Raw genomic sequence first — 27105 nt, 5'->3', positions numbered from 1 at the left:
GTGAGCCCCGGCTGGGCCACAGGTGGAGGTTCAGGGCCAGGGGGTCTGGAAGGTCATCACCCCTGGACACACATCTACCCAGGTGCAATGGGATTATGAGTTCCACCCACAGCTTCTGAGCACAGGGCTCCCCGAGGCCCAGCTGGCCTTTGCTCCATGGGGTGGGGGGACACCCCGCCAGACAGGCCTGGGACCTCTGGGACCAGGGTTCCAGCTTTCACTTAGCCACTTGCCAGAGGGAAACTCAGAGGCGGCCTGGTGGGGGCGGGGCAAGGATAGCAGTAATGAGCCTGAGGTGGGGCCCAGTGCTGGGAGTGGTGGCCCACACAGCCCACCGCCCTCCTCCAGGCCAGGCAGCACCGCAGTTGTGGGGAGGGATGAACAGCTCCCAGGAGGCCAGCTGCTGGGCACCAGCTGCATCCAGCTTTGTCAGTTGGCAGGAGGGCCTCGGGGCAGCTCCTGCTCATCTCGGAGCTGCACCACTGGCTGCCCCTCCTCCCTGGGCCAGCTGGTTCATTGGGCACCACACCCGATGCATTGGGCTCTGCACAGTATTTTGAGGTAGTGGGGGAGTTATCCAAGAAAGAGTGACCCCAGGAGCTGCCCCTCTAGTAAGGGAGAACTTTGGCCTCAAGAAACCCGGATTTGAGGCGGGGGGCACCTGGATGGGGTGGTTAGGGGGCCACCTGTAGCAGGACAGACGCTGGAGCTGGCTGAGTAACCTCGTGGCTAGTGGGGACAAGCACCGGACTGGAAAGGTCGGATGGAGAGCAGTCTCTGGCCGACGGGGTGGGGGCTCTAGAAGGCTTCCAGGGTGAGGTGAGGCTGGGGACCGAAGAACGTTCGCAGCAGCATTTCTGGAGCAGTGGGGTTTGGGGTGCTCCTGTGCAGGGTGTTTCAGGCGAGCTCCAGGCCTGGTAAGGGTCAGGCCCTGTGGTTTGGGGGCAAAATCAGTTTAGAGACTGACAGGGCCCTGCCCCCTCCAACAGCGCCCACACTCAAGCCTGGAGCACTAGGTATTTATTCATTTAGCCATTTACTGTGGAGATGGGGTGGGCAGCGCTGGGCGCCATCTCGAGCCCCAGGGGGTTCTGAGGGTGCGTGCCGGGGATACCCGCAGGGAGACAAGCGACGTCCAGGTGTCAGGTGGCGCCTCACGCGCTGCGACAGTCCGTGGCTCGTAGCGACAGGAAGACGTCCGCCTTGCACTGGAAGGTGGCTCGTCCGTCGGGTAGCGGTTGGCAGCTATGCAGGTTGGGGGTAACGTCCTTGACGCAGACGGTCTGCGGGCAGAAGGACGCTGAGGGGGCGGCCTGCACGCCCCATCCCTCATCCCCCCCAGCGCCCCGCACCCCATCCCGCTCTGCGCCCCCCATTGCCTGTGTCCCCTTTCCCACCCTCCCGCACTCTTCTGCCCCTCATCCTACCGTCCCCATCTCACCCTCCAATGCCCCGCGCCCCCGCCCCCGCACTCACGGGGCTCCGCAGGCTGGGGCGCAGCTCTGGGAAGGCATCGGCCCGGCCCAAGGGTCCCGTGCCCACGGGGGGCTCCGAGCGCCGCGCGTACTGGGACCCACGGAAGCCGGACAGCAGCCCCGCAGCGCGGCCTACGGAGTAGGAGTTGGGCTTTGCCGCCTGCTTGTACCACGCGAGGGCGGGCGGTGCCAGAAGCAGGCACAGCGCCAGGGCGGCAGCCACCAGCGTCGCGAGTTGGGCCATGAAGACGGAGCGGCACGGGCGTCGGGGCTCGGAGCTGCGGCAGCCGTAGCCGGGGCGCCTTATATCTGCGGTGGGGACGGGGCGGGGCGGGAGTGAGGGGCGCGGGGGTGGTGCCGCGGACCGTCGGCCTCCTCAGGCAGGCGCAGGTCACTGCTTGAGGCGCTGATGAGTCCAGCGCTTAGTGGGAGGCGGGCTCCCACCCCCACCAGCTGTCCTGTTTCCAGCCCTGTCTGGGGCTACTAGGAGGGGGCGCCCAGGCCGCTCCCACGGCTCCCAGCCTGGCACCATGGGGCCTCAGAGCAAGGGCGAGTGGGGCTGCACTGAACCCTCAACCAACCTGAGGGCGCCCCAGCCCTAAGGGTCACCACTCAGAGGTCCCCAGGGCTCATGAAGCTGGAGAGAGAACCACTGGCTACACTGCCCAGGGTACAATTTCTCCCATTCTAAAGTGGAGCTGACCCCAACGGCAGGGCGTCTGGAGAAGAATCAGTCTGGGCTGGCCTGGGGGCCACAGTGTTTCATGCCCAAGGGGGAAAGTTCTATCAATAGGGCTGCTGCTGGCAGAGAGGGGGGAGCAAGGGTTGGGGGGGCAGCAAGGCCCAACCTCTGGAAACTGAGTCAAGGGGTGGCCCAGGAGATCCGAGGTCCCTGGGGTGGGTAGCCTCAGGAGCTTGGGGCCTCTCTGCATTCACCCTACACACTGGTCCACACTCTGGGACTGGCCTCAGGGAAGGAACATGTCACTGCCCAGCAGAAGTTCATTTACTGAAACTCCGCTATATGCCAGCGTCCAGATGAACTGACCCAGGTCCTGACTGAAGCCACAGCTGTGTGGGAGAACGGAGCTGGTGGCAGGGTAGTCAGGATGGCTCACTGGGGGACAAGGAGGGGAGGACAGGGAAGAGGTCTACAAAGGTGGGTGGTGTGACCCTGTCCTCTGGGGAGGGGGCTGGGGAGGGTATGGGGTTCTGCGCTTCCTGGGAGAAGATAGATGGCTGGACTCTGGGTGTGTGCAGGGCCTGCTGGGGGGCTGTGTCCAGCTCAAGGGTACCAAGCTGGCCCTGAGACCAGGATGGAACCCAGGGAAGTTCTGAGGAGTCCCAGTGCAGGAAGTGGGGATTGCCCCCAAGAGGACGCTGTGACCTGGGGCAGGCTAGGAAGCCCTCAGGGCTGAGCACCTATCCCAAAGGGTGAGTGAAAAGCTGGGGAGGCTGGGTCCCCATGGGCACTTCCTATCACAGGAATTCCCCAGGGAAGGCGGAAGTGCAGGGGGCAGGTCAGGATGAGGTCAGAAAGCTGCAGCCACCCAGTGGGGTCCTCTGCAGCCCTGGCCTACCTCCCTCTCCTGAACCCCTCGTGACTCCCGAGATCTGGACACACTGTAGACAGAAAGGCTCCGAGAAGAGTGGCTGCCCAGAACCCAGGGCCTGACAGGGTGTGGGGGTGGGAGGGCCGGCCGCCAGCTGCCCCTCAGCAGCTCACTCAGGCGCCCTTCCTCATGCTCCCCATATGTCCCGGTCACAAGGTGTCTTCCTTTGGGTGTGTCCTGCCCAGGATAGCAACCAGCGAGGGGACCCTGCAGCTGGGTTTCTGGACAAGGGGCACTTGACCTCAGGGTTCCGTGAGGGCCTCCTTTCCTCCAGGCAGGAGGCAGGGCCTGCCCCTCCGATGAACTGCTCTGTCTTCTGTCTTGGCGGCTCAGGACAGGCGACAGAAGGGGTTATCATGGGGCACAGGGGAGCAACCCCAGAGGGCCACGGAGAACGGACATGCTCACAGGACATGCAGCCTACAGCAGTCTCCCCCCCAGAAGATGCCCGCCCAATGTGTGGGGCTGGGCCTGTGGCCCCCCCCAGAGCTCCTCCCCATCAGGTGAGAAGCTGGCCGACGGGCCATGGGTCTCCGCACCATGGTTCCTTCACTGTCCCCTTGGCTGAACATTGTGGGGCCTTTGCACCGCCAGGCCTCCCAGCCCCCTGCGCAGGCAGCCACGCCTGCCCCAGGCTCTTCCTGTGGATCCTGCGCTCCTTGGCCTCCCACAGTGTGACTCAGACATGTTTATTCATGAGTTTTCAAATCAACGCACAGCACACACGGAGGCCACGTCAGCGCCAAGACGACAGGCAACCAGAGGCCTCGGGCGAGGCTCGGGCAGTTTAATGAGCTCTACTTATTGGCTGAGCGGCGGCGGCGGCGGTGGTGGTGGCGGCGGCGGCGGCGGTCCTCATCTCATGGCGGGCGCGCGGGGCGGGCGCTCACTCCTTGAACTTCCATTCCTGCCGGCACATGGGGCAGTGCTGCTGCACCTGCTGCGCGTTGAGCCACTTCAGGATGCAGTGCATGTGGAAGCAGTGCGAGCACTGGCCCCACACCAGCGGGCAGTCGTCGCCGGGCACCTTGCCTGCACGGGACAGGGACAGGGACAAGGCCACGGCGGGCTCACAGACAGCCCGGGGCTGGCACGGCCGCGCCTCCGCAAGGCCTGGGGGGGGGGGCAGGAGCAGCTCAGGGCGCCCAGTGGCAGGGGCAGCGCGCCTGCCTGCGCCTGGCCACGTGACCTGTGATGCAAGAAGGCTGCACTGTCACTGTCACGTTGCGGTGCCTGCTGAGGACACGCACACCGCAGCTCGCACACTGCCGTCCGTGCCTAGCCTGTTATAGGCCGGCTGTGAGCACAGCGCTACCCGCCATCTCAGCCGTTTCTAGCCTGAAAAGGTCCCACCTCCAATGCCCAGACACACGCTGCCGGCTCCTGGGAGGCTGCATCTATGGACAGGACACGCCACACGGCCCGTGCTCCAGACACGAGCGTCCCTCTGATTTCCCAGATTCTAGAAAACCCTGTCAGTCAGCGGTGCCAGCAGCGCACAGTGACCTCCCCAGGCCTCCCGAGCAGGGTCCCCATGGACATCCAAGAACTGACGCTCGCTGCTTCCACCCTGTCCTGGGGTGCCTTTCCCCCATGTCACTGCCTTGGGGGCCCTCTATACTTAGCGAGCGGTAGCTACATCCAGAGGTCACTGCTGCACAAACACAAGGGACCTCAGAGAAAAGCCAGGCCCAGTGACCAGGGACATCTTCTCCAGGCAGCAGCTCCATTTGCAACACGTGTCTTAGGTGCCGAGGACAGAAACTGTCTTCGGACTCGTGACCACAGGGCCAGGCCTGGCCGCCATTCGTGACACCAAACATGGGGTTGCGTGATCCTGCAGCACGTTAAACAAATAACACTACGGCCGAGCCATAAAACAATGCTCCCAAAACCCCACTTAGCGACAGCTTGTACAGAACAAGGGGCTAGGAACACGGCCTGCACTCTCCTCCAGCCCCTCAGCACTCTGCAGCCTCCATGTCACCCCATCTCAGACCGGCGGCCGGGGTGGGTGCTGGGTCAGGGACAAACGTGGGCTCCTAAGTACGCTTCAGGGTCTGCTGAGCACGCACAGTCCCCGCCCAGAGGGCACAGCCATCCACCAAGTGACGAGGTGAGAGTGGCCACCGCTCCACCTTCTCACTTGCTTGTTCGCGCCAGTGGTTCTCAACCTTTTAAAAATCCTTTCTATACCAAAAACGTCCCTTGTTTCCTGAGCTTTTATGACAAAACTACCAGAAAATTATGTGCTCAGCAAATACAAAACATGTCACTCACTCTCCTTCCCAGGCCTGTGTCAGGAGCCCACACTGTGTGACACCTGATTTAGATTAGTTCCCACCTCGGGCCTTTCCAACCTCAGAAGAAAGAACGCCCCTTGGAATCACCGTATAAAAATGAGAGTCCTTTACAAATAGAGGATGGAAAACCGTGAACAGGAGCCTGGTAGCCGCCTGGTGGGGCACCCGGCCACCCAGCCACTGCTGCAGAGCACGTGGACAGAGAAACCTGCCGGGGGCACGTGATGAGCGCACGAGCACCAGGTCGGTGACTCCCCCAAAGGCCTGCTAGTGTCTTGATGGAAGCCCTAATTTTAGTTAAAACACCCCTCAACAAGACTGACTCCCAGAGCCCTCAGGGACACGGGGCGGGTTTATCGTAGGCTCAGAGGCTGTCGCTCCCCACAGGAGTTCCACTTGAGCCACAGAAACCCAGTGCCACCTCATCTGTACAGAAAGCACCTCATTCTCATCAGGCACCTTGAACTTGACAACTGGCTCACTCCACAGGGTCCAAGGCTCAAACTCTGAACCGCTACTCTCGCAGCTGGCAGGCCCACAGGCGGAGATGCCCAGCCACAGGCCCAGCTGGAATAGTACTGGCGGGCTCCTCAGGCAGTGCGGGCCCATTGGTGCCATCTTTATACAGGCTCACTAGCTCACATCGACCAAGGGCACAGCCACAAAAATGCTTTTGAGGCCTTTTCAGAAAGTAACAATCTGTTGCATAGAAAGTTGCAAGGATTTGCTCCTTCAGGGTCTCACTGCCTCTGCAGTACCCTCAGGAATGGCGATTTAAAAATAGATTAAATCAAACCAAACCTTGTGCATCGCTCTTCTCATTAAGTGAAACCTGATCAAGTAGAGCCAATCAATGACTTTCTAAGAATAAGTCCCACCCAGTTGATGAAATCAGGATGGATTGATTCCTGGGTAATGGGATCTCCTTTCAGCCAAAGCAGATATAAAGATTAAGCCTAGAAGAAAAAAGTATTTGCACTAAAAGTCCATGGTTTACATTTCACTGTAAGAAGCAAAGCACTGTCACTGTTCTGGGCACTCACGTAGCCCCCACGAAGGCCTGGTCATTCACAGGCAGTGAGGAGCTCCTCAGGAGTCCCCAAGCCCCCCTTTTCCTCTTGGGACCGCCCTTGTACCCTAGACAAAGCCTTGACCCTTGCTTCTGCTTTGGGTTCACTTGGGTCTGACTAAAAAACTCAATTCATTGGTGCAAAAATCTGCTTTTGACCTAAATATATAATCAAACATTTCTACTTCACAGAACATACTGCCGACAAAGGAACAGGGCAAAAGACATCACAAAGAAATCCAACAACACCTGATGGTAGGCACTGTGCAAGGTGACACATGGGTTTCCTAAAGGAGTCGGGTGTCTTTAAAGGGGAGAGAGGGGCGGGGGAAGGGCTGTTGTAAATAGCTAAGGAGCATAGTAATGAAATGGGGAGTCCTGGTTCAGACCACTTGGGGAAGCAGACATTTGGGGACAACCGGAGAAATCTGAATGCGGACTAGGAATGGGCACAGATGACAGTAAGGAATTCTTAGGTTGTCTGATGTGACAACAGTAGCGTTACATTTAAATGCGACTGAGTGAGTGGGGGGAGGCAGCCCACGAAGTGAACATGGAAACGTTATTCACTGTTACTCCATGTGCTCAATGGAGGGGGTATCCTTCTAATATTCCTTTTCTTGTTTGAGAATTTTCAAATGAAAAGTTTTAATGCGTCTCTTTGTCCCCTGAGTTTCCCAGCCCAGTTTGATGATAAAAGGCTGTACTGTTTCTCCTTACAAAACTTTTCATGGTGTCTTGATACAAATATGGGCCCAAACCGCCTACCTTTTCTCTGCCAACTTTTCTTGAGAAAAGGGAGACCAAAACCCAGGGACTTTGTGCGGGTGTTTCTGGGGGAGACAGCACTGCAAGGCGAGTAAACAGAGCTCAAGAGACAGCGAGCACAGGGGACACTCACAGTCAGGGCAGCAGCCATTAAAGGCCATCCGGCAGATGCCGCAATTCTCGTCGTTGGCCACCCAGAGCCAAGTGGCCACGCCGTTCCAGCACTTAATCTTCACCTTCATGACGGTGGAGCCTGCGGGCGAGGGGAAGAGATCACCTGCTGCCCTTGGTCTGCAGAGCGACAGCATTTAGACACCAAACAAGGGCTGCTGCCCGAGGCAGAGGGTCGGCTCTGAGACACCCTTTCAGCCACCGAGAGGGGAAAAGGCGGCTACAGGGGACGCCCATGGGAGGACCGGAGCCCCGGGTGCTCGCCACGTACTCAGGGCATCTGCAAAAACCCGCCAAAGGGCGCGCTGGCTTTCGCTAATAACTGCCAGAACGTGCCATGCAGCACTTCTTGAAGGACATGACTAACTTGGGGGTGACGGACAGAGACTCGAACCTCGCTTGCTGTGAGTTCACGCGGGAAACCACCACCCAGCCGCAGGCGCCCAAGGGGAGGGGCGACGAGCCCCGTTCCGCCCCGCCCCCGCGCCCAAGCGGACTTAATCGCGCGCAGCACCGCCCGCCTTCAGTTGGCAGCGCCCGAGCCCGCGCGCGAAGGTACAAAAACTATCGCGGCCGTGGCCCGGGACCTGGTAGCGGAGCCCGCTGAACCCCGCGTCCCAGTGCGCACGCGCCGCCCCGACCCCCACCGCCTCCGCCTGCCTGCAGCCAATCGGCGGCCGCTCCGAGAACGCGGCACCGGAAGGCCCCGCGCGGCGCCGGAAGTGACGCGCCGGCGTGCTGACGCGCGGGCTCGAGCCGAGGCCGATTCCGCGCCCGCCATGGCCGACAAAATGGACATGTCTCTGGACGACATCATTAAGCTGAACCGGAGCCAGCGAGGCGGCCGCGGCGGGGGCCGGGGCCGCGGCCGGGCTGGCTCGCAGGGAGGCCGCGGCGGCGGAGCACAGGCCGCCGCGCGAGTGAGTCGGGGCGGCGGTCCCATGCGGAACCGGCCGGCCCTCGCCCGCGGCGCGGCGGGCGGCGGTGGCAGGAACCGACCGGCGCCCTACAGCAGGGTGAGTGCGGAGGCCGCCGGCGGGCCGCGGCGGGGGAGCGGGGCGGCGGGGCGGCGCGCGGCTAAGAGGGCGACGGGCCTGGCCGGGCGGGTGGGCGCGGGCGCTGGGCCGGGCGGGATGTCGCGCGCGGCCGGGCCAGGGAGGCGGACACCCTGCCGGCCTTTGTCTGGCCGCCGAGCCTCGTGGCGGCAGGGACTGAGGGGACGTTTTCCGCAGCCACACCGGCGGCGAGAAGTTAGTTGGAAAAGTCGCGGAACGTGGGGCCCCGGCAGGGTCGACTGCGGCTCGGCGCGGGCGGGAAGCGCAGGGCTTCAGGCCCCTTTTCGCACTTTTCTCCGGGCCCCGCTGGGAGAGGGTCTTCCAGTGGCAGTGAGGGCGAGGGAGAGCCCTGGAATGAGACTCACGGGTTTGCTTCTGTTGTGCTTTCCCCCCTTCAGCCAAAACAACTTCCTGACAAGTGGCAACATGACCTTTTCGACAGCGGCTTTGGGGGTGGCGCCGGCGTGGAGACCGGTGGGAAACTGCTGGTGTCCAATCTGGATTTCGGAGTGTCCGACGCTGACATACAGGTAAGAGACAGGATCCTGTCGGTCGGTAGTTGACCCACGCGGAATTGATGGTGTTTGGGATGTGGCCCTGAATCCCTTCCCACCTTAGGACATTGAGCCCCCCCAAGCACCCCAGGGCCAGCCACTGTGCCCTGTCAGGGGCTGCTGGCGTGGAGAGCCGAGGTCATGCTAGAGCTGAACCTGCGAGGAGTAGGTCCATTTGTGCTGGAAAACAGGCCCCCAGCGTAGTGTGAGGAGCCGCTGCCCTCCCTCACTAAAACCTGTTCCGTGAGTGAAGCTCTCTGCCAGAGCTTCCCGTTTCTAACAGGAAAAGACTGGTCAGACTTGCGTGGTTCCTGTGTTACTGATGGAGCTGGGCTGCTTGTTGCTTTACTTTGTGCTCGTTTTCATGATTTGTTGAGAGGAGAAAGACTTCCCTCTCTGTAGAGGTGACAGCACAGAAGCAGGCCAGCGCATCTTTCTGGCTGTCGGCCTTGAGCCCTGTGTCTTCTTACATGTGTCGTTCCACTCACCACCATCCCTCAGGTCTTGTTAGTAGCATGATTCGCCAACCCATCTTTGGTTGAAGCCTCTTCCCGTCCCCCCCCGCCCCCGTTTTTCTTTTTCTTTTTTTGATTGAACCTCAAAGGCATTTAAACCTATTTTCTGGTTAAATGACAACATCTTGGGGGTCAGTCCTGGAGATGGCCGGGTCAGGGTTCTGGGCCTTCCTGGGTTCAATTTCCCAGAGCCCAGCTGTGGGAGGACAGAGCAAGGCTGGTGAGCACTCACAGTGTCTCAACACTTTTTTTAAGGTGGTTTCTGGCATCCACTGGAAACCGCTTTTGGTGAACTCCACTTCCCGCTGTGTGCCTGCGGCCGGAGTAGCCCCACACTCTGGGTTCCCTCTCCAACTCCCAGCCTGCCTGAGGTCAGGGCAGTTTCCATGGCAGCGCTTGACTTCAGACTTTGCGGCAGGCTTGAGTAGGAGGAGAGGGAAAGGTGAGCCAGAATCTGCCCTGGGGGAGGGGCTGGGTCAGGGCTCCCGAGTCAGGGTCCTTGGAGCTGGTCCACATGTCAGACGGCGCCCCTTGAGCTGTGGTCTTGGCCTTTGCTGTTTGTTGGCACAGTCCTTGGGTGTGTTGTACACTTTCCTTTGCTGAAAGAGATAGTGACCTCATCTCGTGCCCTTCACTGATGGGCTTTGCAGTCCTTCACCTGCATCGTGGTACAGATGTCAGGTCCCCAAGTTGGCAGGAGCCCTCAGGCCCAGCTGCTCCTGGAGGGGGCTGTCCCACCTGCCCCATCCTTGCCCCCATTTCCCACTACCACTGCCCTGCCCCCAGGGAAGTCCCCTCAAAGTAGCTCACACTTCCAGGGACTGTCCCTGGGCCAGCAGAAGGAAAAGAGCTCGCTGACAGTTGCTGTTTCCGACTCCCAGGAACTCTTTGCTGAGTTTGGCACTCTGAAGAAAGCGGCCGTGCACTACGACCGCTCCGGTCGCAGTCTGGGAACAGCCGACGTGCACTTTGAACGGAAGGCAGACGCCCTGAAAGCTATGAAACAGTACAACGGCGTCCCTCTGGATGGTGCGTTTGGGATTGGACCTAAGAAGACTGAGGGGCCACGCCTGGTTTGTGGAGTTGGGGCTGGCACCCGTCCATGCAGGAATATGGCTCCCCCTCTGGCTGAGGACACTTTGCACTCGCCCCTTTGTCTCGCTCCCACTCTGCCACTTCTCACGCTGCCCCATACATGTGGACCAACCTCTTGTGAACCCCCACCAGCAAGCTACATCCCTCCCCTCGTTCAGCTCCTTCGGAAGACTCACTCCTGTGAAGCCTTCTCAGCTGCCAGAGTACACCTCTGAGTGTGGGGCTGTAGTCGTAAACAAAGGTACCAGCTCTCCTCCTGGCAGGGCGCCCACACCGTTCCGCCCATGAGCAGCCTGGACACCTGACCAGACACCCTCCTAAGCTGGACTGAGGAGCGAGGAGGTGGTGGTGGGTTGTCGTCGGCGCCATCTCTTGTCGCGAGCGATCGAGACACGCACGGCCCCTTCCCAGTGCCTGCATGGAGACCGGGGCGTGGTGCCCTGGGTGGGCGTCAGAGGTCTCTAACAGGAACGTGCCCTCTTGTATTCTTTGCCACAGGCCGCCCCATGAACATTCAGCTCGTCACGTCACAGATTGACACACAGCGGAGACCGATACAGAGGTGAGTTCTGGGGCCTCAGGGCCGGGGTTGGCCTGTGGTGTGATCGCTCAGCCTGCGGGCCTGGCCATGTGTGTGAAGGAGTCTCCTTTCCCTCGCTAGTGTGAACAGAGGCGGGATGACTAGGAACCGTGGTTCTGGAGGATTTGGCGGCGGTGGCGCTCGGCGAGGTGCCCGTGGAGGCAGCCGGGGCAGAGGCAGAGGCACGGGCAGGAGTTCAAAGCAGCAGCTTTCCGCAGAGGAGTTGGACGCCCAGCTGGACGCTTACAATGCAAGAGTAAGTCTTAGATGGGCCAGAGTGGGGACCAGCCAAGACCGGGAGGGGTGACTAGGACCTCCTTTCGAGCAAGAACCTCTTTTCTCTTTCAGATGGACACCAGTTAAACAGACCAGCAAGCCTGTGCACAGGACAGGCTCCAGGCGGCTCGTCCATGCTCCCTGACGGGAGGGGCTGGCGGGCTGGGGCTGTGTGGCCAATGATGAAGTTTTCTCTTACGTTTTAAAATAGGATTTAAAACTCATGTAAAGGTTTTTTTTTCCCTTTTTTTTTTTTTTTTTAAAATTCTGTAACAGACCTGTTTTGTACTGAGTTATTTTTGGGATAAATTTTACTGGTTGCTGTTGTGGAGAAGGTGGCCTTTTCGCCTTCGCCATAATAAAGTAGAAGTGTGTGTAGAACTGGAACCGTCCGATTTGTCCCACTGTTGCAGTTCTTGTCTAGGCCAGAACTTTGGTGTCTCAGGCAGGAGGCAGGCACATGGGCCCTCAGGGGGTGGGGACCAGCCCTGCCTGGCGTCTGGCGTCCTGGCATGGGGGTTGGCGTTAGTGCTCCAGAGATGGTGGCTGCCTCTGTGTCTGCCGGTGATCCTCTGACCTGACAGGTAAGGGACACAGCACAGTCCCTCTGCCTGCCCACTGGACCATGAGGTGAGGGGCAGGGCACTTCGTGTTGCCACCCGCTCGCTTTCAAGCGACCCTTTCCTCTGGCTTTTGGTTCCCAAAAGCCTGGCTTCCGCAGCTGACGGCAGCATACGGCGTCACGTGCTCAGCCTTTCCGTGGGCGTGGAAGGAGCAGGCGGAGGGTGTGTTCTTCACTGTGCTGAGATCGCTTTGGAAGCTCTGGCAGAGAACGGGAGGGGCTTGTAGTCACATCTGCCCATGTGGACAATTGAGCAAGCTAGGGCCACACGTGGGGTGCAGTTTAGGAGGGGCCGACAGCCCTGTGGGAGGCTGGGCGTAGAGACCCACCTGAAGTCTCTTCAGTCTCCTGCCTCCCGCTCTAGGGGGCGAGCCTGGGGCTACTCACTTTTACCTACCGCCCGCCAGAGCCAAGGGTCCTGCTCTGGCTCCTGCACATTGCATGGCCTCCAAGGAGGCAGTTCATGTGGGGCTCTCAAGTCCACCTCCACATTTGGGACAGGGCCAGAGTGAGTGACCCAGGAGGGGTGTGACAAACAGGTGGCCTTCTGTGAGTTCCAATGCTCTCACTTGTGTGGCCTGTGCTGTGCCAGGCACTGAAGGGCAAGGTGAACAAGGTGGCTCATTTCGGTCCTCGGAGGAGCCCAGTCCAGCAGGCGAAGGGACTGTCAGATCCTGGCTTTAGCCGGTGGCCTGAGGGACAGATGTGACAGGTCGCATCCCTGAGGAGGTGGCCTTGGGCTGAGCAGGCACAGGCCAGCTGGGAAGCCTGCCTCCTGGAGAGTTGACGGGAGAGGCGGGTTACCCTCTCTGCTGTCCAGAACCTAGAGTACCTGATGGAAGGGTTAGGTCAGCCCAGTCCAGAGGCTATCATGCTGGACTCCCAGCCACTTGGATGCAATGGCCAGGACTCAGCTCGCTGGGCAGCATGAAGGGCCAGGCAGGCGGATGTCATTGGTGCGAAGGGCCCAAGAAAGCAAAGGGGAAGGGGCCACGTGTTATGTCTGGTGTAGGTGGCAGGTGGGCTTTTAGAGCCCGGCCCATGGGGGTTGGAATCTGATTTGCCCCTGTTGGCACATGGAGACTAGCAAAGTGGAAGTGGGTGGTGGGGCCCAGGGAATGTTGGAGGGGTCAGAAGGAGGGCGGGGTGATGGTCACGAGGACCCAGTGGTGAAGGAGATGGCTGAGTAGGAAAACCCCGTGATTTGGCCAGCAAGTCTGGTGCGGTGGGTGGACCAGGTGTCCCTGGGCTCCTAGGGGAGGGCTCACCAGCGTTCTCCGCCTCCTCCAGTTTGTGAAACAGACAGTGTCCCGTTACTTCAGGGCTGGAGGACCTTGTAGTGTAATGTCCACACTGGGTCGGCTTCGAGAGGGAAATGGGGTGGAAGCTGTCGAGTCCAGAGATGACACCCATCATCCCTGGCAAGCCAGGCGTCTGGGCCCCTGGAGGGTGGCACTGGGCATCCCTGCGGGTGGCCAGCACTGCTTGTCCCCAGATGCTGCCTGAGTGAGTGAAAGGGTGGAGTGCTACTTGGTTTGGCACGTTTCTGTCCTTCACGTTCTTTGCTCAGATGCCGAGTCGCAGGGCCCGTCTCCATCCCGGCGGGTGACTAGGCGGCTATGGTCTGAACGGATGTGCGGTGACCCCAGTGCCCTTTGGCATCCTCTAGGTGCTGTGTCTGTGTTCAGCACCGCGGCTTCTAAGTGAGTGGATTTGTTTTGCCCTCAAAGCTGACAGTCTGATACGGAATCCGACAAGAAACTAAGACCATCTCACAAGTACAGTAGGAGGAAGTCAAGCGGGACAGAGACTGCTTTTCTGTCACTGGCTGCAGAAGTAGTCAAATACCCCCTCCCTCGTAAGTGTCCTGCTAGGTCTCGTTTCCCCCCCGAGCATAGTGAGGTAATCTGTACACTTTAGAGTTTAAAGAAAATGACGTTTGTTTACTTGTCTGACAAACGGGAGTGCCTGCTACATGCCAGGCACCGTCTTCAGGTGCCAGAGGAAATAGCCACCAGCAAAACCAAGTCCCTGTCCTCCTAGAATGAGCAGTTCGATGGGGGCGTCAGATGGAGGAAAATAGGGTGGTGAGGACCGGGGAGGGGCCCTGCTGAGGAGGCAGAGGGTGGGCGCACGAGCCTGGATATTTGGGGGGCAAGCGTGACTGGCAGAGAACAGCAAATGCAGAGGTCCTGTGGTGAGACCCCACTGTGGCTGGGCAGGGGGCAGATAAGGAAGGAGCCCTGTGGGCACATCAGCCAGAGGTGCAGCCTGGCCCGGGGGAGGGCTGCTCGGGCCGGGCGTCTGGGGACACGTGCGGGATGTTCACAGATAGCGAGCAGAAGGCAGACGATGGAGTGGCCTCGGTATTGTTGCAGTGCTGTATGGAATGTGAAGTGCTTGTTTAACAAAACTAGTTTTTAAGTTGGAAAACTAGCACATTCAATCAACGCAAAAGGCCGACGACACTTGGGATTACTTTTGCAGCAGTGGTCGGAGGAAACCCTTGTTACCACGTGTTTACAAATGAGCACGTTATTGAGCTGTGACATACTATGAACTTGACCCATTTAGTGTACAATTCAGTGACTTTACTATATTTACCGTCACATCCACCACCACATTGAAGTTCCAGAATCTCATCACCCCAAGAGGAAACCCACTGGCAGCTACGCCCCATGTCCTCCCTCCCCTGGCACGCACCGGGCTGCCTTCTGTGTCTGGATTTGCCTATCCTGGACATTTCATGTACATGTAATAGGACGATACATGACCTTTTGTGTCTGGCTTCTTTGGCATGACGTTTTTGAAGCTCATCCATTTTCTAGCACAAATCAGTCCTTTTTCTTGCCGAATATTCTGTGGTAAACACGTCACATTTTGTGGATCCACTCCTCAGTTCACGGACACTTGGGGCTCCACTTTGGGCTGTTAGAACAGTGCTGCCATGAGCAGCACTTAACACATTTTCGTGTGAGCGTGTTTTCAGTTCTCTGAAAGCAGAGTGGAATGGCTGGGTCCCAGGGCACCTCGAAGTTCGGGTTTTGAGAGACCGCCACTCTGTTTCCCCAACAGCTTCCCCGTCATGCATGCCCACTGGCCGTAGCCGGGCATAAGGAGCCGATGTTGCCACGTCCTCGCTGCTTGTCTGTATTGACGAAGAATCACATCTCACCGCCTTTCAGATTGCCTTGGATTATTTAAATTTTATAGAAGTACTCTCGATAATTTTAAATCTTCCTGAAATTGATACAGCTATCATCTTCCCTTATTTCTATTGTCAGCCTATTTATTTAACTACATGTCAAGTGTCATTTTGATACTCAGATTTATAGAAGAGACCAGTACACACAATTCCTGCACGTTCCTCAGCCGACTCCCCAGGTGTTAACATCCCACCAGATCTTTTTTATTCTGTTTTTTTCTGAATGGATTGAGAGTAATTACAGCATGATGCCACTTACCCCTAAACCCCTCCACGTGTATTTCTGTAAAAGCAAGGACAGTGTCTTACCTAATCAGACACGAACACTGATGCAATCCCACTGTCCCGCCTTATGCAGGGTTAGCCAACTGTCCTCGTCACCTGTGCTATGAGTACTTGTCTAGCCCACCTGAAAAAGGAGAGCCTGGTCCCGCTCGTGGACCCGTCCTAGACTGGCATGGCTTTAGCCTCTGCGTGTCATGACCTTGGCACTTCTGAAGGTCAATTCCATTGGGAATTACCTCACTATGATTAGACCAGAGTTAGGTATTCTTGGCAAGTACACAGCAGTAGGTATGTTTCCATCTCTGTCCGTCCCACAGGGTCCTCGATGGCGGTCGGTCTGTCTCGCAACTGGCCACGTGACTTGGCTCACTTACCTCAGGTTTCTCCACTGTAAAGTGGCTGTTCTCCCCTTCGTAACCCATAATATCTTGGGGGAGAAACTTAGAGACGAAGTGAATACCTGTTTTGCCCGTGAGTTTTAGCATCCTGTGGTAGTAATTATTGTGGATTCCGCGGGGACTGTTCACGCTTCCCTCAATCCCTCAACAGTAATTAGATTTCTCTTTTAGGAAAGAGCCATCCATCCCTTGCCCACCACTTATCCAGCCAGTTATGTCAGTGTGGACTCGTGGCTATTTGACTCTGAGTCAGAATCGGGTAACTGATTTTGTTGCTCAGACTATTTCATCTTTGGCAGTTGGGAACTTTGAGGTCCCTCCTGTGCCCTTTTGACATGCCGGGTCCTTTTGAAAGCATTTCCTGACTTTCTGGTGCCAGGAGAGACTCCAAGCTCACCTATTCCCCAGCTTCTTTCATGGGCACTGGTGTGCTGGGTGTGCTCACTGTCACCGGCCCCTGGGGACAGAGCTAGGAAATGCACACACTACCTCCTGTGCACACATCTGCGTTCGTTTCTGTACCTCTCAGGCTGAAGAGACGCATGAAAAAACCGTGAGTCACTGCGGTCTGACTCCAAGCCCGCAGCCCAGTCATTCTCTCCTCCGCTTGTTTGTAACTTTTTTCTCTGGCAGTGTTTGTTCTCACTGCTCCCATCACCTACACGATGTTTGCCTACACGTCGGCAATCGTTTAGGTGTCCACCTCACCTAGTCAGAACCACTGACCCATCCCCTGCGGGAGACTTCTCCTGACCAAGGCACAGCATTGGGTTCAGTTATTTCTGTGTCGAGCCATGGAGTCCCGGGGTCGTGCTGGTGCCCAAAATGTGAGTCCCTTTCTCCTCTTCCACCTGCTTCACTGCTAGTTGTATCATTTGTACTAAGTTTGTCCTTACCGTTTGTATTCCATGGTGGCTTCCCCAACGTACCCTGCTGGGGTTTTTTTGTTGTTATTTTTTATTGTTTTTTAATTTGCATATATTAGTTATGGAATTACATATGGTTGTGTAATTTTTATAAATGTTTATATGATTTACATTAATTAGCTGTTATTATTAATGAGTCACCCTGGGATTAACTGACTATTTGGGAGAAATTAGCAATAAAGAATGCATCATTAAAGATTTTAATGTAAAGATAAAACCACGAGAGTACCAGGAGGTAATCTCATTAATTTTAAATACATCAACGTGTCTGTGGTTATTTACCCTAGACAGTTAGTCTGTATGTTACGTATGCAGGTTGTAGAAACAAATTATAAATGTTTTAGCACTTTCGTTAATTGTAAAATAACGTCCATATGTAAAAATCAATGTGAGCATACCAGTTTCTTAGATGTACAAATCCATCATAAACAAGCCACTCAAGTTACCAGCAGTGATTTCAGAGACAACCTTTTTTTGTCCTCTTTGAGGGTGGGGACTCCTTGGGCACGAAATGGTTCATTCTGAGAATTGGCACATGAAAGGAAAAAACATATAATCTGTTTTGTTTTGTTTTCTATACAAACTGTATTTTGAAGGGATTAAATCACTGATGGGGAGAGCTTTTTAAAAAAGAATTCCAGCTAAGCAGTGCTGGCATATTAGGAAATGACCACTTTGCAATGCCTGATGAAATACGCCTGCTGAGAATAATGCTGAGGGGGGCACAGCAGGCCAGCCTGCCATCCGGAGCCCATGGCACCTCTGAAAATTGACCTGGGGCTTGTCCAGCCTGAGACTAGGACAGCACACGGGGAGGGCGGAGGCAGGCAAATCCGGAAGTGCCAGCAAGGGAAGTCTCAACCACAGGTGTCCCAGTTTCCTCCACACCTGAGGGCATAAGCACAGAAAACTGACTGTGGCACTATGAGGTAGATTGGGCCTTTGTCCCAATTCCTAGCCCAGAGTTCCAGCCCTCGGAATATCCTGACAGGAGTGGCTTTTGTTATTCATAACCAGTTACTTTCAACCACTAGCAGTTTATGGTAATGAGATGATACTTCTGGGTGGTGTCAAGATGGATGCTGGTCACCAGAAAGACTAGGCATCATTAGAGGGTTGGCACTCTCAGCCCTGTCCCCTGACCTCTGGGAGGGGACAGGGCTGGAGGTTGAGTTAATCACCAACGATGATTTCATCAGTCTTGCCTTTTAATGAATCGTCCATAAAAGCCCCTAAACAGTGGGGTTTGAAGAGGTTCCAGGTGGTGAACAGGGGTAAGTGCTGGGAGGGTGGAGCTCTCCGGACCCCGCCCCCCCCCACACACACACCTACCCTGTGCGTTTCTTGCATCTAGCTGGTCCTGAATTGTGTCCTTTATAATAAACTGGTGACCGCGGGTGAAGAGCTTTTCTGAGTTCTGTGAATTGTTCTAGAGCATTTTTCAACCTGAGGGGGTGATCGTGGGGACCCTCAAATTTGTAGTCTGTCAGCAAAAATGTAGGTAACCTGGGCACCCCATGTGTGGCTGACTTCTGAAGTAGGGGCAGTCCTGTGGGCGGTCCTCAGTGGACAGGCCTGGCTGAGCTCACTGGGCCCACAGGACAGGAGATAGCAGGGACCCTGCTCTGAGCCCCTGCATGTGGAGTGATTGTCACGTAGTGGAGGACACCTGGACAGGTGTGGCTCATTTATCCAAAAAAAAGAGTCCTTTTCCTTAGGAATAAACACGCTGAAATCCACATGGTGGAAACCACATGTGAGATTTGCTTCAAGCGGTGTGTAGGGAGGAAGAGGGGCAGGTCAAACGGGACTGGCTGCCAGGGAAAGCCACCAAAGCTGCGTGGAAGGTCCATCTGGGTTCATGACACCACGCTTCCTACTTTGGTGTGCGGTGGGCCACCGCCTGGCGCTCACACCCTGCAGTCCCATCCTTTGCTGGACCAGGACAGATCTGCGTGCCGGCATAGTAGGGCAGAGTGATGGTGTGACACTTCAAGATGACGTTGTAAGAGACGCTGCGGCTTCCTCTGACTGCTTGCTGTCTCCCTTCTCTGTTCTGTCTGTCTCTGCCTGTCCATCTGTCTGTCTCTGGGCCTCACTTGGAGGAAGCCACCTGCCCTGTGTGATCAGCTCTATGGAGGGGCCGGGACAGGAGCTATAGGTCGCAGGGAACTAAAGCCTCAGGCCATCAGCCCACCGGTGAGGAACTGAGGGCCCAAGCACGTGCGTGAACTTGGAATTCCAGCAGGTCTTGGACACTGTGGCCCTGCTCAACAGCTTGATCACCGCCTCATGAGAGACCTGGAGCCAGAACCATGAACCACACTGCTACGCTGCTTCCTGAGCCTCAGAAACCATGGGAAATAATAAGTGTTGGGTGTTGCTTTTTTTGCTCATTTTTTTTTAAAAAAGATTTTATTGGGGGAGGGGAACAGGACTTTATTGGGGGAGCACTGTGTACTTCCAGGCCTTTTTCCAAGTCAAGTTGTTGTCCTTTCAGTCTTAGTTGTAGAGGGCGCAGCTCACCTCCAGGTCCAGTTCCTGTTTCTAGTTGCAGGGGGCACAGCCCACCATCCCTTGTGGGACTCAAACCGGCAACCTTGTGGTTGAGAGGACGCGCTCCAACCTCTCCAACCAACTGAGCCATCCCGGAGCTCAGCGGCAGCTCAGCTCAAGGTGCCGTGTTCAATCTTAGTTGCAGGGGGCAGAGCCCACCATCCCTTGCAGGACTCGAGGAGTTGAACTGGCAACCTTGTGGTTGAGAGCCCACTGGCCCATGTGGGAATCGACCGGCAGTCTTACGGAGTTAGAAGCATGGAGCTCTAACCGCCTGAGCCACCGGGCTGGCCCCAGTGTTGGGTGTTTTGAGCTGCTAAATTCCAGGCTACATTTTTACACAGCAAGAGATTACTAATACACATATGTTTAAATTTTCTATAACAGAGTTTGGGTTTTCTTTTTAAGGTACGTGGGTCGTCTGAAAGCAGATTTGTCCTTGAGCCGTGACTCAGGTGGCTGTGCCGCGGGACGGTCCCCAGTAAGATGCCTCAGAAGCAACACAATGAACACCAATTAGGATGCTCTGCCTTTGGCCAAACTTTCTGCGTATAAAGTTGATAGTGCAACTTTCAGTTACAGGAAAGTTGCAAATACACCTCAAAAAGGGAGAGAGATCTTTCCAAAACATACTGAGGTCAGTATTACGCATTGTTCTATCGCCCCAAATGCCCTCCCGCACACGGTGCAGAGGTGTGTGTGCGATGACTTCTGTCAGCCTGGGTTCCCCGCCAGGCAGTGTAGACCAGACAGAAGGGCCCGACTGCCCTGGAGTTGAACCATCATTAAAGGAGGCATGAGTCCATTGTCACGTGATTACAATTTTACAAGTGCCAGGGGGTGAAAGTGGGGAGGCGCACCCCCCAGGTGGGGCATTTAGGGGTTTGGACCCCACAGGGAGGAATGCCAGGCGAGGTTTTGGGTACTGCAGGCTCTGCCAAACAGCCCACATTTTATGAGGCCCCTGGTGCTACAGAATGTTTGTTTGGTGCGTGGACAAAGGTCTGAAATCCATACAACTAGAGCCCACAAATGGAGACGCTGGGGTCTGTGGTAAAGAGCCGACTGAAGCACCTGTGTCGTCTGTGCCAGCAGCTTCCAGAGTCATGGGAGGCAAGGAGTTCCTCAGTGACCAGCTCCCCTGAAGTATTGCTCACAAGGTAGCCAAGTGTGCTGGGCCCAAAAATACTCCTTCAGTCTGGAGGGCAACATACGGGCACAGGACAATGGCCAGACCCCTGTCCAGGAGGGCAGTGCTGGGCCCAAGCGTGCCCGGGACACTGAGCCTTGTTCATCGCAGGGGATGGCAGGGCAGAGGGTCACGTGCAAAACCTTGGACAGGCTGCAAAGTGAGGAGAAAGTGAAGAAAAGATAACTCAAAATGGAGTTCCTGTAGTCAAGCCAACAAAATGGTTCAGTGCAAATGAGCTGAGCGTGAGGAATGGGTTTTATTTAACCAGCCTGAGTGAGCACTTAAACTTTGGAACTTCCCAGTTGTGCATGGATGCCTGGAAATACGCATGAATCCTACAGCCAGCCCCTGAAGGGCTTGGAAAAGTGTTCCCAGGTGCAAACCACCGACATCTGGAAGATTGTGATCTCAGGCCGATCCAGCAGCTAGAATGCTGGACCGATTTTTATAGCCTGCTTTTTCCTGTAAGAACTCTTAGCTTTTCTTCTTCTGAACCCTCTGGGTATTGCCTGGGGTTCCGGTGTGCAAACCCTTGGCCAGGTGAATCAATTTTTACCTTTTATTTCTAGCCAAAGCCTCCCTCCCGTCTGTGCTGGGTGCACAAGACACCAGGAGATGCCCACCCCCGGGGCTTGGACAGGACCGGAACCCACAGAGCGTCGTGTGAGTGGTAGTGTGAACTCGACAGAACAGCCAGTGTTAACTCCCACGAGGGTGCGGCAACGGCGCGAGGACCGACGGGCGGGCTCACTTGGGAGAGCGGCCGCAGCGGGCCTGGCGTGGACCGGGCTACAGGGCTGAGACCAGAACAGCCGTGGCTGCGAGAGCAACGCCCGCTGGGCCCCGACGTGGGCTGCGCGCCTGCGGAGGGACAAGTCCCGCGCGTTACAGATGGCGGCAGAAACACACGACGTCCAGGCGGGGTGCACGCAAGACGGTGACACTGCCCCGTCCCAGTCTGAGTTCGTGGGCTGAGCCGTGGGGTCGCCCGAGCTGGAAAATGCCCGCAGCAAGGGGCGCAGAGGCACCAACCAGACCAGCCCTCGCGGGCAAACCGGCCTCGCGAGCCGCCCATGCGAGACGCGCCCACGAGGTTGGCCCCGCAAGATGGCGGCCGCGCGTTCCCGGCAGACCCCTCGCCCGCGCATGCGCCCTCCGTCGGCCCGCCCGCCCTGAGCGGAAATCGCGTGACCCCGGAAGTGGCCGGCAGGGCGCGCGCGGGCGGGGCGCCGACGTTCGTCATTTCGTGCGGGAGGGAGCGCGAGCGCGGCGCGGTCGAGCCTCCGGTGAGCGCCAGGGGCGGCGGCGGAGGCGGCGAAAGCGGCGGGGCTGGGAGGGGGCGGGGGCCGAGTCTTTGTCCGCCCCTCCCGCCGGGGGGATCTGCGTGGGGCGGGGGCGGGGGCGGGGGCAACAGTGACAGCGGGCGGCGGCCGGGGCGCAGGGCGGGTCCCCGGGCGCACGGGCGTCCACGTGCGGGCGGGGGGCGCAGGCCCCGGGCGCGGGCCGGTGCAGGCCTCTTTGTGGCCGCCGTTCGTGCGCGGCGCCCCCTCGCCGGTGCGCGCCAGGCCTGACGCCCCTCCCCTGGGGAAGGCGCGCCCTGCCCCCGGCCGTCTCCGAGCTTCGCACCCCACCCCACCCCACCCCACCCCTCGGCCAGCCCTGATTGCGGGTCCTGCGGCAGCGCGGGCGCCGGCGGGGCGCTGGAGGCCCCCGCCGCTGGCGTCCGCACTTGCTGGCGGCAGGGCGTGAGCTTTCTAGAGGAATTCCAGAGGAAGCGCCTGGGAGGCCTGGAAGGACTGGCGGCCCCACCCGCCTGAGGCGGCCGGCCCGCTCCGAGTGGCCAAGCGGCCCTTTGTGGGATCCGGTACTCGGGCAGATCCCGGCTGCCAGGCGTTGTTTCTTATCCCGTGGCAACTTGAGGTCCGGGGCCAGCTGGCCCTGACCCGCCTCCCACACAACGAGAGGGGTCTGCGGGGGTGTCAGATACACCGTCCGCGATCCTAGGAGGTGCTACAAGGATCCTTAGTCTCTTGTACTGTTCTGCTCCTGCTCCAACAGTGTTGCTCCAGGCTCTTCTAGGCGGAGGTCCATAAAGAGGGTCCTGAGAATACCCAGGGTGCAGCAGCCCCCAACTCTAGGTCACAAACCATCACAGCGGGAGAGAATGTGGGCAAACACTTAGAGTTCCCCATGCGCTTTTGGGACCTACCTGTGGGATTCAGGCTGGGTTAGTTATTTGCGCTCTAGGAGAGCCCTGTGTTTGCAGGGGAGGCAGAACTGACCTGTGTCTTGCATAGAGGTCTTGCATTCTGGCCAGGACAGGGCCAATGGGTGCCCCTGGTCAGAGCAGCTCCCTGAGCCAGCAGGAGGGGTACCTTGGGGTGAGGACCTGGGCACCTCAGAGCAGCAGAACTTGAGGTGACTAAGTCGGGTCCTGCCAGTCCAGCCTGGGGTTGGTCCCACCCCCTGGGGATGCCTAGTCCCCTGAAATGGGCAAGGCAAGTTAGTGAGGCCCCTCTTGGCCCCAGGAGCCTGTGTCTAGGCCCTTTGCAAAGGTCCGGCTGCAGCCGCCCTCCCGCACCAGAAGGTGCATCACCCCTTGGCTGCAGCTACAGGGTCTGGCCACCTGCAAAGATGCCTTCAACACAGCCCCCCTGCTGCCAGGGATCGGGAGCGGGAGATACTGGGTCCCTCCAGGCTGCCACAGCCCCTTCTGCTCCCCTACAGGTGTTCCGGACCCAGCTAGAGGTGAGCATGGCAGAGCAGGAGCCCACAGCTGAGCAGCTGGCGCAGATTGCAGCCGAGAACGAGGAGGATGAGCACTCAGTCAACTACAAGCCCCCGGCTCAGAAGAGCATCCAGGAGATCCAGGAGCTGGACAAGGACGACGAGAGCCTGCGCAAGTACAAGGAGGCCCTGCTGGGCCGCGTGGCCGTGTCCGCCGGTGAGTGGGTGGGCGGCGCTGAGACTGAGGGGACACCTGTGCCTCTTCTGCGTTCCCAGTGCTGCTCCCTCACCCCAGGCAGCAAGTTGTGTGCTTGAGGTGGGACGCCAAGGGGTGGAGCTCTAACCTGCTGTCACTCCACAGACCCCAATGTCCCCAATGTTGTTGTGACCCGCCTGACCCTGGTGTGTAGCACTGCCCCAGGCCCCCTGGAACTGGACCTGACAGGTGAGTGGCGCCTCTGAGGTCTCTGGCTGAGGCTGTGTTTGACACCTTGTTGCTTCCTCTAAAAATGGTTTCCTGGAGACCGTGCGCCCTCTCGTGGGGAGCACAGGAAGGGCCACCCAGTGGTCAAGGCTCTGGCTGTGGAGGGGGCGCGGGATGCAGTCCCAGTGGGGTTGCCCAGGTGTGGCTTCCCCTGGCTGAGCCTCCTAGCGCAGTGTCCTCCCAAACACAGGCGACCTGGAGAGCTTCAAGAAGCAGTCATTTGTGCTGAAGGAGGGAGTGGAGTACCGGATAAAGATCTCCTTTCGGGTAAGGTGGGCGCCCTGGGAGGGAGGCGCCAGGAGGGGCTGGGGCTGGGGAGCCCAGTTGAGTTCCGCTTGGGGTCCTTCCTTGCAGGTGAACCGAGAGATCGTGTCCGGCATGAAGTACATCCAGCACACTTACCGGAAAGGCGTGAAGAGTGAGTGAGGATGGGCGCCAGGCCCCGGCCCCCGGGAGGGAGGTGGCCCCCCGGGGCCAGGATCGGGAGGCAGGGAGGAAAGGCTCCCTGACGGCCACTTCCCTGCTCTGCAGTTGACAAGACTGACTACATGGTGGGGAGCTACGGGCCCCGGGCGGAGGAGTACGAGTTCCTGACCCCCATGGAGGAGGCACCCAAGGGCATGCTGGCACGTGGCAGCTACAACATCAAGTCCCGCTTCACAGACGACGACAAAACTGACCACCTGTCCTGGGAGTGGAACCTCACCATCAAAAAGGAGTGGAAGGACTGAGCCCGGCCTGGGAGGCGGGCAGGGCGATGGACGGAGGGATGTATGCTCCCCACCCCCACCCCACCCCCACCCGACCCCATACCAAAGTGCTGACAGGGCCCCTGCCCACGCTGCCATCTCCCCTGGTTTGCCTCCTGGCCCTCCCCAGCCCGCAGGCCCCAGCCTCCCGGTGACCTAGTGTTGTTGCTGCTTCAGCCTGTGCTGTGGGGGAGGGAAGCTGCAGCCCAGGCCTGCGCCTCCCTCTTGATTCCTCCAGGTCCCCCTGCTCTAAGCCAACTTGCGGCCCTGGCTTTTCCAAGGGAGTGGGGCATTGAATGGGGTCTCGGGGTGCTCAGGTCCCCCAGAGCCTTTTCGGTTGCCCTGACTCTGCTCATCTCCCCCTGTGGGGTGGGGGTGGGGGTGGGGTGCACGATGCAGGGCCTAGGGGCAGGTCATCTCCAGCCGTCACCCCTCCCTGGTCAGTTCATCTGTCGCTGTCACTGTCTAACCATGATGCCTTAACATGCGGAACGTGTGTTCTGGGGCCGTCACTAACCTCTGACCCTGTGTCTGCATGAGCATGTGGTCTCCCCAGCCCCCGCCCCACCCGCAGTCCCTGGGGCCCAGGGCAGTGGGACGCTGCTGCTGCTGCTGCTGCTTCCCGGCCTGCCAGGGCCTGGCCAGCTCCCTCCCCGCCCCCCCTTCCCCCAGCCAGGGCTGTGGGGACAGCTCCAGGGGCTTGGAGAAAGCCAAATTGCCAAAACTCCAGTCACCTCCAGTCCCATCTGCGAGGCTGGGAGTCCTCACGCCTCGCCTTGTCTGTCATCTGTCCCAGCGGGCAACACCCAGACCCAGCGCCCACGGCCCCCCCAGAGCCTTCGGCAGACAAAGCCAGTGGCCGAGCCTTACTTGGCCCACCTGGGCCTGCCAGCCTGGAGTGGCATGCCTGGCCTGTCAGTATTTATTGCCTCCACGTGTGCCGTCCTCTGGGCCCACTGGCCTGCCACCTCTGCCCCCAGGCTCGGTGCCACCATCCCCGGCAGGCCCTCCCCAGACCCAGCCAGGACAACTGTGGGACCAAGCGTGCACAGCCGGAGCCGACCCCTGTGCCTCCCCTCCTTGCCCCTCCCTGGTCAGGCCCTGGGCTGGACCGCACAGGAACCTGTCCCTGCTTCTCCTTTTCTGACCAGGAAATAAACTTCCCTGAAGGAGCCGGGGTGTCTGCTGCTTGTCTCAGTGGGGGAGGAGGGCTGGGCCCATTCCTCTGCTGCCCCCAGGGGCCAGGTGTGATCCCCATAGTCCTGCAACTGTTGAACAGGTTTAAAACCCTGGCCCAGCCTGTGTGGCAGTGTTGGCCTGTGCAGACCTCGGACGTCCCAAAGGACCTCCGGTTGGTGTCCAGCTGTCTGCAGTGCGCCCTCTGGCGTCCACCTGCTCTGTCCCCACATGGCTACCGTCCAGCCTTGAGGAAATGCCCCAAGTCCAAAGAAGGAAACTTGAGCTCTGCCAGAGGCATTATATGGGAAACCAAAGGAATGACAGTTGGAGACATCGTCCCCGGGCTGTGGATCCACTGGGTGTGTGGGTGAGCCTGAGGCTGGGTACCGGCGGAGGGGAAGGCTAGGCCAATGGAGAGGGTGGCGTGAAAGGCAGGCCAAGCTCCAGCATCCAGCAGGGCCAGGTAGGGCCAGTGGTCCAAAGGTGGAACCAGCAAGGTGGGGCAGAGGGGAGGTGCCAGAGTCCAGAGGAGCCCTCAAGGGCAGCCAGGGGCCAGGCGCACTTGACTGCCAGTCCCTCTAACCAGCAGGATCTCTGCAAGACCTCAGGCTGCCAGGGAGAGCACTGCTTCCTCTCGGCACCACCCTCAAGGCACCCAGTAAATGCGCCCCCTTCCCAGCCCTGCAGCCCAGGGATAGGGAAGGGCACGTGGATAACCCAAGCTCTAGGTCAGTTCCAGAAACCCCTTTTTCTGGACTGATGTGGGTTTTGAGACATGTCCTCTGTGGTCTGAGCCCCTTAAAGTGGTTATGTGTCATTTAGGCATTGGGGGCAGGACACTGCTGTCCAGGAGCCCTCACCCCACCCCCCAACTTTATCAGTGGAGTCCTGCTATTGTGCCCAGTGCTTATCCGCAAGGTGTGCCCTGCCATCTGGGGTGGACCAGGAGATGCCCTCTTGCCCCCCAGGGCAGTGATCACTTGTCCATGTCAAGACAGCTCCTACAGGGCTGGTCACCCCCTCAATCCTCCTTACCAGGCCCCTGGGGCATCCTGGAGGCTGGGCCCTGTGCTGGATGACAGGATGATGGCCCAGACACAGATCCAAGGGAGCCTGGGAAGCAGCCTGGGCTCCCAGCCCCCCACTGCGCTGGGGCAAAGACCCTACCCGGCCTCTCCCAGAACCAGCTGTCCCACAGAGAACGACAGCTTGGGCAGGGGAAGGCAGTGAGATGGCACCGCTCCAGGCTCCAAGGCCCCAGGCCTTTCCCACTGAACTCAGATGCAGCCACCTCTGAGCCACCTCCTT

The 27105-nt window shown here is 58.4% G+C and overlaps 4 protein-coding genes across 7 annotated transcripts; 2 read left to right on the top strand and 2 right to left on the bottom strand.

Annotated features, from left to right (window-relative positions):
• Positions 1-1003: 1003 nt before the first annotated feature.
• On the bottom strand, positions 1004-1784 carry NPB (neuropeptide B). The gene is made up of 2 exons (XM_088788900.1): positions 1477-1784; positions 1004-1283 (listed from the first exon to the last, which is right to left on the bottom strand). Exons 1-2 carry the CDS (start codon positions 1717-1719, stop codon positions 1155-1157), a joined length of 372 nt encoding a protein of 123 aa, XP_088645026.1. The 5' UTR covers positions 1720-1784; the 3' UTR covers positions 1004-1154.
• A 2035-nt stretch (positions 1785-3819) lies between these two features.
• On the bottom strand, positions 3820-8047 carry ANAPC11 (anaphase promoting complex subunit 11). 4 transcript variants are annotated; one of them, XM_019735722.3, is made up of 3 exons: positions 7987-8047; positions 7362-7481; positions 3820-4120 (listed from the first exon to the last, which is right to left on the bottom strand). In XM_019735722.3, the coding sequence occupies exons 2-3, from the start codon at positions 7468-7470 to the stop codon at positions 3975-3977; spliced, it is 255 nt and encodes an 84-aa protein (XP_019591281.1). In that variant the 5' UTR covers positions 7471-7481; positions 7987-8047; the 3' UTR covers positions 3820-3974. The 4 variants fall into 4 exon arrangements, with proteins under 4 accessions (XP_019591281.1, XP_019591278.1, XP_019591279.1 ...); XM_019735719.3 differs by having other exon boundaries at positions 7794-8017; XM_019735720.3 differs by lacking the exon at positions 7987-8047 and adding an exon at positions 7767-7910.
• ALYREF (Aly/REF export factor) lies at positions 8007-11866 on the top strand. Its single transcript, XM_074320904.2, has 6 exons — positions 8007-8415; positions 8853-8984; positions 10405-10552; positions 11117-11180; positions 11280-11454; positions 11547-11866. Exons 1-6 carry the CDS (start codon positions 8179-8181, stop codon positions 11559-11561), a joined length of 771 nt encoding a protein of 256 aa, XP_074177005.1. The 5' UTR covers positions 8007-8178; the 3' UTR covers positions 11562-11866.
• A 9950-nt stretch (positions 11867-21816) lies between these two features.
• ARHGDIA (Rho GDP dissociation inhibitor alpha) lies at positions 21817-25790 on the top strand. Its single transcript, XM_019735725.3, has 6 exons — positions 21817-21944; positions 23386-23602; positions 23747-23830; positions 24060-24136; positions 24224-24287; positions 24401-25790. The coding sequence occupies exons 2-6, from the start codon at positions 23413-23415 to the stop codon at positions 24598-24600; spliced, it is 615 nt and encodes a 204-aa protein (XP_019591284.1). The 5' UTR covers positions 21817-21944; positions 23386-23412; the 3' UTR covers positions 24601-25790.
• Positions 25791-27105: the final 1315 nt, after the last annotated feature.

This window comes from Rhinolophus sinicus, chromosome 12, assembly GCF_057876585.1.
Source record: "Rhinolophus sinicus isolate RSI-liver-muscle chromosome 12, RSI-T2T, whole genome shotgun sequence".
Lineage (NCBI taxonomy): Eukaryota > Metazoa > Chordata > Mammalia > Chiroptera > Rhinolophidae > Rhinolophus > Rhinolophus sinicus.
This window is presented reverse-complemented; position numbering and strand designations above follow the sequence as displayed.

What these genes read in the sequence shown, in the direction of transcription:
- ANAPC11 (XM_019735722.3), bottom strand. Translation starts at nt 7,470, where the DNA reads ATGAAGGTGAAGATTAAGTGCTGGAACGGCGTGGCCACTTGGCTCTGG. An exon ending in TAATGGCTGCTGCCCTGACT is followed by an intron (nt 4,121 to 7,361) that starts GTGAGTGTCCCC and finishes TGTCCCGTGCAG; the next exon opens with GCAAGGTGCCCGGCGACGAC.
- NPB (XM_088788900.1), bottom strand. Translation starts at nt 1,719, where the DNA reads ATGGCCCAACTCGCGACGCTGGTGGCTGCCGCCCTGGCGCTGTGCCTG. An exon ending in GCCCCAGCCTGCGGAGCCCC is followed by an intron (nt 1,284 to 1,476) that starts GTGAGTGCGGGG and finishes TTCTGCCCGCAG; the next exon opens with ACCGTCTGCGTCAAGGACGT.
- ARHGDIA (XM_019735725.3), top strand. Translation starts at nt 23,413, where the DNA reads ATGGCAGAGCAGGAGCCCACAGCTGAGCAGCTGGCGCAGATTGCAGCC. An exon ending in CCTGGAACTGGACCTGACAG is followed by an intron (nt 23,831 to 24,059) that starts GTGAGTGGCGCC and finishes TCCCAAACACAG; the next exon opens with GCGACCTGGAGAGCTTCAAG. An exon ending in GGATAAAGATCTCCTTTCGG is followed by an intron (nt 24,137 to 24,223) that starts GTAAGGTGGGCG and finishes CCTTCCTTGCAG; the next exon opens with GTGAACCGAGAGATCGTGTC.
- ALYREF (XM_074320904.2), top strand. Translation starts at nt 8,179, where the DNA reads ATGGCCGACAAAATGGACATGTCTCTGGACGACATCATTAAGCTGAAC. An exon ending in GACCGGCGCCCTACAGCAGG is followed by an intron (nt 8,416 to 8,852) that starts GTGAGTGCGGAG and finishes TCCCCCCTTCAG; the next exon opens with CCAAAACAACTTCCTGACAA. An exon ending in CAACGGCGTCCCTCTGGATG is followed by an intron (nt 10,553 to 11,116) that starts GTGCGTTTGGGA and finishes TCTTTGCCACAG; the next exon opens with GCCGCCCCATGAACATTCAG.